At 39.8% G+C, this 10,634-nt stretch overlaps 2 protein-coding genes across 2 annotated transcripts in view; one reads left to right on the forward strand and one right to left on the reverse strand.

Annotated features, from left to right (window-relative positions):
* MRLN (myoregulin) overlaps nucleotides 1-10,634 on the reverse strand; it is an 18,984-nt gene that overhangs the window by 3,647 nt on the left and 4,703 nt on the right. The gene's annotated exons all lie outside the window — the stretch shown is intronic.
* On the forward strand, nucleotides 10,222-10,634 carry LOC108313757 (40S ribosomal protein S25-like; the record flags this gene model as incomplete). Its single annotated transcript, XM_037743366.1, has 1 exon — nucleotides 10,222-10,634. A coding segment is annotated over exon 1 (366 nt), but the record flags the coding sequence as incomplete, so codon positions are not given.

Here is a 10,634-nt window from a genome sequence, read left to right on the forward strand (position 1 = left end):
GTGATAAACTCAGAGTACCAGTTTAGCATGTCTTAGAAGGATCTCAAGTGCTCTCTCCTGGGCTATCTTGCCTGCCCCTTCACCCTCCTCTTCCTCGCCCATACGATCAATGAGATTATGCACATAATAAAAGCGTTTGGGCCGGGTGTGGTGGCTCACACCTGTAATCCCAGCCCTTTGGGAGGCCAAGTTGGGCAGATCACTTGAGGTCAGGAGTTTGAGACCAGTCTGGCCAACATGGTGAAACCCCATCTTTTAAAAAATAAATACATAAATAAATAAATAAAAGTGTTTGAAGACCAGAGGTCCAAAGTGGTTCCCATGCTGGCCTTGGTCCCCTGTACCCATGCTGTAAATTCTACTCTTGTGTCTCTGCTTTTATGTCCTTTTCTCAATCCCTCATCACCACTGGGACTAAGGGCACCCAAGTATGGGGTTGGGGCTGGTACCCAACAATAATGTCACAGCACAATGCATTTCTCATGTATTTGTAGTAATGTAAACAAACCTATGACATGGCCAGTCCTATGAAAGCATAGCACATACAATGATGTGTGGTACATCATACTCGATAATGATAATAAATGACTGTTACTGTTTATGTACCAACTATACTACAGTTTTTATCATTATTTTAGAGTGCACCCCTTGTACTTTATTTTTTTAAAAGCTAACTGTAAAACAGCCTGAGGTAGGTCCTTGAGGAGGTATTCCAGAAGAAGGCGTCATTATCATAGGAGATGACAGCTCCATGTGGGCTATTGACCCTGAAGACCTCCCAGTGGGACAAGATATGGACATGGAAGACTGTGATATTAATGATCCTGACCCTGTACAGACCTAGGCTAATATGTGTGTTTGTGTCTTATAAGTAAAATTAAAAATTTTAATAGGAAAAAGCTTATAGAATTAGGATATAAAGAAAGAAAATATTTGTGCACAGCCATACAATGTGTTTGTGCTTTAGACTAAGTATTATTACAAAACAGTCAAAACATTAAGAAAATAAAAATGTTTATAAAGTCTCTTCTGGCAGTTCTGCTGTAGGAAAAAAAAAAGTTTAGAAAGTTAAAAAATTATAGTATATGAAAGTTAATATTTTTTCTTTTTCTTTTCTTTTCTTTCTTTTTTTTTTTGAGATAGAGTCTTGTTCTTGTTGCCTAGGCTGGGGTGCAATGGCGCCATCTCGGCTCACTGTAACCTCTACCTCCCAGGTTCAAGTGAGTCTCCTGCCTTAGTCTTCGGAGTAGCTGAGATTGCAGGCAGGTGCCACCACATGCAGCTGATTTTTGCATTATTAGTAGAGATGGGGTTTCACCATGTTGCTCAGGCTGGTCTTGAACTCCTCACCTCACGTGATCTGTCTGCCTGAGCCTCCCAAAGTGCTGAGGTTACAGAGGTGAGCCACCATTCCCAGCCCATTTCTTTATTTTAAAAGTTAATTTATTACTGAAGAAAGAAAAAAATGATAAATGTAGTGTAGCCTACGTGTACTGCATTTATAAGATGTACAATAGTGTACAGTAATGTCCTAGGCCTTCACATTCACTCACCACTCACTCAGTGACTCATTCAGAGCAGCTTCCAGTCCTGCAAGCTCTATTCATGGTAAGTGCCCTTACAGGTGGACCACTGCTTATCATTTATGCTGCATTTTTACTGTACCTTTTTAAATTTTTTATTTACTTCATTATTTTTTATCTTTTTGAGATTGTGTCTCATTCTGTCATCCAGGCTGGAGTATAGTGGCACAAACATGGCTCACTGCAGGCTTGACACTCCCCCCCCGGGCTCAAGCAACGCTCTCACCTCAGCCTCCTGAGTAGCTGGGACTATAGGCGTGCGCCACCACGCTTGGTTAATGTTTTCAAAAAATTTTTGTAGAGATGGGGTTTCACCGCATTGCCCAGCCTGATACTGAAGCCCTGAGCTCAAGTAGTCCACCCTCCTTAGCCTCCAGAGTAGCTAGGGCTACAGGTGTGCACCACCTTGCCTGGCTAATTTTTTATTTTTTGTAGAGACAGAGTCCTGCTATGGTGCCCATGCTAGTCTGAAACTTCTGACCTCAAGCAATCCTGGAGAACAGGAGTGTGATTCTAGCTCACTGCAGCTTCGAACTGCTGGCCTTAAGTGGTCCTCCCCACTTCAGCTTCCCAAACCGCTGGGGAGCCACTGCACCTTGACAATGTTAAAATGTTTAAAAATGATTATGACTCATACTTATGACCACCCATTACACCCCTATGTGTATTTCCCACCTAAAAAAATGCATGGCTATATGGAAACAACTTAAATGCCACTAGTACATGGATAAACCGTGGCCTAGTCATATAATGAAGTACTATACAACAATAAAAATTAAACTACAGCTGTAGACAGAAACAATGGTGAATCTTACAAATATAACATTGAATTTTAAAATACAAAGATGAGTGAATCTAACAAAGATAGCATTGAATTTTTAAAAGCAAGACACAAAAGACAACAGTGAAAGTACATTTATATAAACTAGAAAATACAGTTAAAATGCATGGTTTAGGGGTACATATATGATTGGCAGTAATGCGGGTAGTAAATTTATCAAGAAAAGAAAGGATTTGCTGCCACAAAAGCAGAATAGGCCTGACTTTAGAAAGTATAGAAGGAAGCCGGGCGCGGTGGCTCAAGCCTGTAATCCCAGCACTTTGGGAGGCCAAGGCAGGTGGATCACCTGAGGTCAGGAGTTCAAGACCAGCCTGGCCAACATGGTGAAACCTCGTCTCTATAATAAATAAATAAATAGGAAGGACACGTCTAAGAGTGAACTTTTGAAAATATGACACTTTAATTTCTGTTTATCCCAGAATCATATAGCTTAAAACTGAACATTGGACAGAAAGATTAAGCTAAATGTTAGAATTTCCCTGGTGGGGCAAACATTCAACACACTTTTTAAAGAAATAATTCCCTAAAAATTATTTGAAACCAAGACTTTAATATCTTCATGACAAACCATAAAAACCTTTGTACATCAGGGAGCATAACTCATGAGGTCCTTTTTCTGATTTTTAAGTACAGTTATCCCTCAGTACCCATGGCGGACTGGTTCTAGGGTACCCCACAGATACAGTAACCATGGATACCAAAATCCATAGATGGTCAGATCTCCGATATGGATGGCATAGTATTTACATACTAGACATATCCTCCCATTTACTGTGAATCATCTCCATATGTCACTTATAATACCTAATACGATGTAAATGCTATGTAAATAGCTGTCATGCTGGAATGTATACAAAACAATGACAAGAAAAGTGTACATATTCAATAGAGACATACAAATTTTTCAAAATATTTTTGATCTGTGGTTGGTCGAATGCATGGATATGGAACCCATGGATCTGGAAGGCCAACTGTATTATGTTTTAATATTTTGTATCATGTTTACAAACAAATTAGAAAATGGAGGAGTGAATTTGTTACAAAAGGCCAGGCTATAAAATCTGATTGCTGTCTCCTTTAACCATGTACAGTCACACACTGCCTAATGACTTCTTTAAATAAAGGACTGACAGTAGCCCATAAGACCATTTTTTTTTTTTTTTTTTCCAATAAGACGGGGTTTCACCATGTTGGTCAGGCTAGTCTTGAACTCCCCGCCTCAGATGATCCGCCTGCCTTGGCCTCCAAAGTGCTTGGATTACAGGCGTGAGCCACCATGCCTGGCTCTTTTTATGTTTTTGTTTTTTGCCCATAAGATTATAACAGAGTTGTAAAGTTNAAAAAAAAAAAAAAAAAAAAGTATAGAAGGAAATAGGCAAGAGATTCCAACAATGTTTCATTTCCTGTCCCTAGCGGTGGTTACACTAGCAATCACTTTTTAACTATTTACTAAACTTTATATAGAACCAACCTTCCTTTCTTTCTTCCTTCCTTCCTTCCTTCCTTCCTTCCTTCCTTCCTTCCTTCCCTCCCTCCCTCCCTCCTTCCTTCCTTTCTTCCCTCCTGTCTCTCTCTTTCTGTCTCTTTTCCTCTCTCTCTCTCTCTCTCTTTCTTTCCTTTCTTTCTTTTGTGACAGTCTCACTCTGTAGCCTAGCTTGGAGTGTGGTGGTGCAATCCTATTTCATTGTAGCCTTGAACTCCTGGATTCAAGGGTTGTATTGGACCAAGCGTAGAAAGTTAGCACCAAGACAAAAGTATGCCGGATTGCAGGGCATTTATTATGCCGGCGACCACAGAGGACTCACGTCTCTCCAACCTGTGGTGTCAAAAGGAGGGTGCCAAGACTTTTTATACCTGAAAAACCACCTTGGGAGTGGGGGTGAGGAGCGGTGATGGGGATGAAAAGGTTTCGGACATTCCAAGGGCTAGGGGATTCTGTGATTCACCTCCTGGGTGGAGAGGAGAGCGGGGGTCTCCAGACATTCCAAGGGCCAGGGGATTCTGTAATTCACCTCCTGGGTGGAGACGAGGGCGGGGGTCTCCGGACATTCCGAGGTCCAGGGGACTTTTGTCATTCCGTTTGTTACTTCAGTGGTTTACAGAAGTCAAGATATACATTTGTTTACACATTGTCTGGGTGGTGACAGAAGTCACAGATTTTAGTTACTTATTAAAAGTCATAGGAGCCAGGATGGAATTAGCCTGGGCTGCCTTTTTTAGTTATTACCGGTAAGCAAAGGCTAGCAATTCTGACAGTTACTGATAAGAAAAGGTAAGCAGCTTTACATAGTTTGCAGAACAAACTAGCAGTTCTATTTACAGAGGCCAGTAGTTATTGTGAGGAGAATGGGGCAGCCGTTGCAACTTATTTAAAAAGCAGTTTTGCATTTTATAAAAATGGCGTTGCTCAGGTTCTGGCTCTAGGCCAGCACAATATCACACAAGCAATCCTCCCACTGCAGCTTCACGAGTAGCTGGGGCCACAGGCATGTGCCACCACACCCAGGTACTTCTTTTTATTTTGATTTTTGTAGAAATGGGATCTTACTATGTTCCTCAGGCTGGTCTTGAACTCCTGGCCTCCAGCAATCCTCCTGCCTCAGCTTCCCAAAGTGGTGGGATCACAGACATGAGCCACTGTGCCTGGCCTTCATATGTTTTTCTGTATGTATGTCGGACTTCATAATTAAAATAACAAACAAAATAAAGGACGAGAGAGAAATACATCCAAATGTCAATAGTGGCCATAGTTGTTAAGTTTGGGTGGAAGGAATTTGGGTGATTTCTTTTCCCTTTGCTGTTTTCATTTCTCACTTTTCCCCCCTTGCTGTTTCCATTTTTCATATTCATTCATTTAAAAGGATATTGCCTACATAACTTCAGAACTCTAAGGAAAGTAGTCTCATTACTGCTAGTCTTCTTCCCTCTGATATACTTTCAAGTAATGTATACTGATTTTAATTTTGTCAAACCAATCATTATAACAAATACAAAAGAAAGGAAAATTACATTATCAATGAAACATTTTAATACAAATATGTAACTTCTATGATAAACAAGGCAAATCTCTTCCACCATGAGAAACAGGAACCATGGGGTTCCTGTTTGTTTCTTCCCCTTGATGTTAGGTCTGTTTCTAGAGCTAAATAATCGGAAGGACACAAATTTATGTCATCACAAGTTTCCTAAGACACCCAGGCTTTACTATGGATTTAAAGTATGAGTCACATGGTGCTTTGATTTACATTTTGCTAATTAGTTTTCACTCAGCTAGAATCTTGGTAGTGTTTCTTCTTTAGGATTGAAGGGGTATTTATTGGAGAGAAAAGCTATTTAACAGCAGCAACTTTCAGGATAAAATATTTCCTAGTTTTTTTCTTTGTTTGTTTCATCCTAGTTTTTTTTTTTTAATCTGATAAAAACATGTACCAAAAAATATACACAAATTTTAAACAAGTTAGAATAGCTTAAAAGCTATGTTACAACTTCTGAAGCTGGCTTCAGAAAACAAAACAAAACAAAACAAAAAAACCAACTATGCTACAACTTATTGAATGTGTTTATCTCAAGACCTTGGTCTTAGCTTGAATGTAGTGCTTCAACTTCGTAGTTAAAATGACATGAACTTCCATGGCTGATATGACAGCTGAGGTTATTTTGGGTCAAATATTTCTTTTATGTTGAAACTTCAGATGATGGCAAATAATTTCCCTTCCCATGTGAATGTCTCTGCCTTTCTTTTCCCCATTTCTAGAGGCCATTGGGAGTCAATTTATTATTTTATAGAATGCTGAATGGAAGTAGAACGGATACTCTTATCCAATGTATAAGTATTTTTTCCTTTGAGATTCTATCAAGATTCAGGTCCAAATAATCTAATTCAAATTGACCTGTTCATTGCTTATTAGATAGTTGAGCAATGGTATCCCACAAAGTTAGACAGATGAGAGCAGCAGTAACCCTTGGTTTCTAGAAGCTGGACTTCATTTTTATTCTCTATTCTTCACTCTGCCACCAGTTTATAGGGCCTTGCCTATGAAACCTTTACTATTTTGTTTTTAAATATTTTTTTAAAAAGGAGTTTGCCGGGTGTGGTGGCTTACGCCTGTAATCCCAGCACTTTGGGAGGCCAAGGTGGGCAGATCACGAGGTTGAGAGATCGAGACCATCCTGGCCAACATGGTGAAACCCCGTCTCTACCCAAAATACAAAAATTAGCCGAGCGTGGTGGCAGACGCCTATTGTCCCAGCTACTCAGGAGGCTGAGGCGGAAGAATCGTTTGAACCCAGGAGGCGAAGGTTGCAGTGAGCTGAGATTGTGCCGCTGCACTCCAGCCTTGCGACAGAGCAAGACTCTGTCTCAAAATAATAATAAATAAATAAATGAATAAATAAATAAAAATTTAAAAAGGAGTTTCTCAAATCAATTCTGACTCCAGGGACCATAAGAAGAGTGTATTTTCTAAATGGCTTGGTCTGCTAGCAAAAAAAACCACAACAAAACAAACAAACAAAAAATCCCACTATTATATAAAAGTATTGCTAGTTCTGAGACTTCACACTTTTCTCAATTTCTCCTAACCTCTAACATTTCTCTTTATTAAGTGTGGATTTTGGGTTAGGACAAAGAACAGAATGAATATACTTTGCAAAGTCTCTTTTTCACTCAAAAGAAAAACATTTTTCATTGGATTCAAGTTTATAGTCTTAAACACATGAGTCACACTTCAAAAATATTTTCTTTTTTGATAAAAATTTTCTAATCCTTCTCCTTGTTTCAGTCAATATCTAACAGTTAAGATAATACTGATAGAAGTTCCCTAGAGGCACATGTTGAAAAATGACACACAATCGAAATCTGTTCATTTTTGCTTAATAGGCCACCTAAGTAAATAATATTAATAATAACCACTATTTATTGAGGGCCTATTATGTGCCTGGCACTGCTTATGCACTATTGGAAGCTGAAGAACACTGAGTATTCTGTGCGGTAGTTTAGAAACTAATCCAGTACTTCAGCTTCCAGATGCCACACTCTTTCAAGTATACTGATTTATTCGTTTTCAAATGAAAAGTTACTTTTGAAAAGATCTACATTATAATGGAAATTGACTATACTGGCATGGAAACATCACATAATTATTAATGGCCTCTCTCCTTCTTCAGTGCTGGATCCTTTCTATATATGTGAGCTGCTGCCTGTAGAACAATGGGATGGGGGGCTCACAGTTACTCCTCTGGGCCTGGTAACCCCAAATTTGCCAGAATTCACTTTACAACGGTTAGTTGCTAATTTATTCACATCAAAACAATCTGCCCTTTGTAAATAGGACATTACCCAGATCACAACTGTGAGCTCACTATTTAACAACAAATTTCGCTGAAAGTACAGTTTTTTTTGAGATTGAGTTTCGCTCTTGTTGCCCAGGCTAGAGTGCAATAGCGCGATTTCAGCTTACCACAATCTCTGTCTCCTGGGTTCAAGGGGTTCTCTTGCCTCAGCCTCCCAAGTAGCTGGGATTACAGGCATGCACTACCACGCCAGGATAATTTTTGTATTATTAGTAGAAACAGGGTTTCTCCATGTTGGTCAAGCTGGTCTCAAATTCCCAGCCTCAGGTGATTGGCCCACCTGGGCCTCCCAAAGTGCTGGGATTACAGGCGTAAGCCACCGTGCCTGGCCAAAAGTATAGTTTTTATTATTTATTTTATTATATTTTACTATCCATTTTATTCATATTTATTATTTGTTTTTAACCACTTGTCACCTTATGGCAAACAAGTTTCTCCCATTGACTTCCTTAATATTAACTAAGCTGAGTAATAGTAAGAATGCCGCCAAGACATGGTGTTTGAGAGATGGGTCTAGAATCAGACTGACAGAGTTTGAATCTCATGTCTGCCACTGTGCATGAGACCTTAAGCAAGTTACATTAATTCTGTGCCTCAGTTGACACTTCCATAAAATGGTGATAATGGTACCTGCTTCCTGGGGTAGTCTGAGAATTAAATGAGATAATACTTGTGCCTAGAAAGTAAACATTTAATAAGCGATGGTGTCTATTACTAATTACAGTCTAGCATATTACTGTTAGACAGTAGCCCTTGAATGAATCATTCTCCTCAAGTTCTCTTTAAGCATCTAAACAGGCAAAATTGTTCAACTCCTATTCATCCTTTGAGATTCAATGTCAACTCCTCTGTGGTCCAATCTGACTTCCTTAGACAGAATGTATTTCCCACTTGTCTGTATCATGTTGCCAGTGAGCACACTGTATCATGGTTGTTTACATGCAATACCCCATAGTCAGTGCTGCCTTGCTAGAAGGTGGGGGATGGCCTCATTCATCCTGTATTCCAGTGCGTCACAGTCTCTGACGCTAATTTGTTCTCAACAAATACTGACTTGACTATATTAAAGTAGAAGCTTTCTGGGAAGAATGAAAGTTCACTTTGACCAAATGACAATTATAAAAAGAAAAATATACATACTAAGTCTACTTTTCCCAGAAAATAATTTAAAAAATAAAATCCCGAAGTTGGGTGCTTGCAACTTGCCTCCCTAAGGAAAACATCTCCCTTTCCCAGAATGTTTATGTTCAAGAAAATCGTCTTTTAGAAACTTGAGAAATCACATGGGAATTATGTCTTACTAATGCTCTTCCTTTTGTTTTTGTTTTTGTGCTTGTAATTGGGGAAGCAAGTCAAGTTGTTGGAAGGCAAGAAAAACTTGGCACAGGAGCTGCAGGGTTTTAGAATGGGATGATCTGTTGGGATGGTCACTGTTTCTACGGCATACTGGAGGTTTGTCCTCACTGAACTCAAATTTGGGTAATTTGGGAAAATTTGGGCATACGCAATTGTAAATGGATTGTGTTCTGTAAGCTTCTAAAATTTGAGTTCAAGCTGCATTTTCTGAACTCATTAAGTTCCCTTTCAATTCTGCCCAAAGTTGAATTATATGCGAAAGAGAATTTAACACATATCCGAGAAATTAACTTATCAATGACATGAGCCTTGTATGATAGAAAGCTTGTATGAGAATTAAATAAATAACGGCCTATGGCTCTATGTTTAAATGCTGGCAGGCATTATTCTTGCACCTTGTTTCCTGATTAAGACTTGATTTCAAGGCAGTTATTCTCTTTCCAGCTAAGAAAAGCAACAATGGGGAAAGATTGAAAGTACTCATGAAATCTTGGTATAGAAAAGATATTAGAGCTTTTGTAAATTTCTCGTTTGACAAATGAGGCCCAGAGAAGTGAGGAGACTTGTCTGAGGTCACACTGCGACTTTTTCCAAAGCTAGTGCCACAGTTGACTTAGCAATTTTCTGACATTTAGGATAGACCGGATTCTGCGCTTCACCAGAGATCGCTGCGTGAACACCCTCCAACATCTTTCATTCGGGCCCATGTATAACCAGAGTCCAAAGCAAGGCAAATCACAAGTGAAAAGTGAAAAATGTGGCAGGTCAGGGCCACAGGGTAAAGAATTTGACAAAGTGGACTTCGACTGAACACAGAAACATGTTTTTCACAGATGATCAGTCAGCAAGGTGAAGTGAGGAGAGAGTACAGGCTTTGGACTGGATGGAACCAGTTTTAGATCCTGGCTCTCGCCAGTATTAACTCTGCAACTTGGACAAAACACCTAACCTCAGATGCTACCTCATCTGGAGAACAGACAGAGTAATATCTGTCTTATGGGGGATTGAGAGGACTTTATTCATAACTGAAGTTCAGTGCCTTCTACACACACTTTGATTTTAATCTCATAAAACTTCGCGAGAGTCCGACATTTTAGCGCGGTTGTAGTGTTCGCCGCTGCTCTCCGGGCTTCGCAATGCCGCCCAAGGACAAGAAGAAGAAAGACGCCGGAAAGTCGGCCAAGAAAGACAAAGACCCAGTGAACAAATCAGGGGGCAAGGCCAAAAAGAAGAAGTGGTCCAAAGGCAAAGTTCGGGACAAGCTCAATAACTTAGTCTTGTTTGACAAAGCTACCTATGACAAACTCTGTAAGGAAGTGCCCAATTATAAACTTATAACTCCGGCTGTGGTCTCTGAGAGACTGAAGATTCGAGGCTCCCTTGCCAGGGCAGCCCTTCAGGAGCTCCTTAGCAAAGGACTTATCAAACTGGTTTCAAAGCACAGAGCTCAAGTAATTTACACCAGAAATACCAAGGGTGGAGATGCTCCAGCTGCTGGTGAA

Source organism: Cebus imitator, unplaced genomic scaffold (assembly GCF_001604975.1).
Source record: "Cebus imitator isolate Cc_AM_T3 unplaced genomic scaffold, Cebus_imitator-1.0 Scaffold142, whole genome shotgun sequence".
Lineage (NCBI taxonomy): Eukaryota > Metazoa > Chordata > Mammalia > Primates > Cebidae > Cebus > Cebus imitator.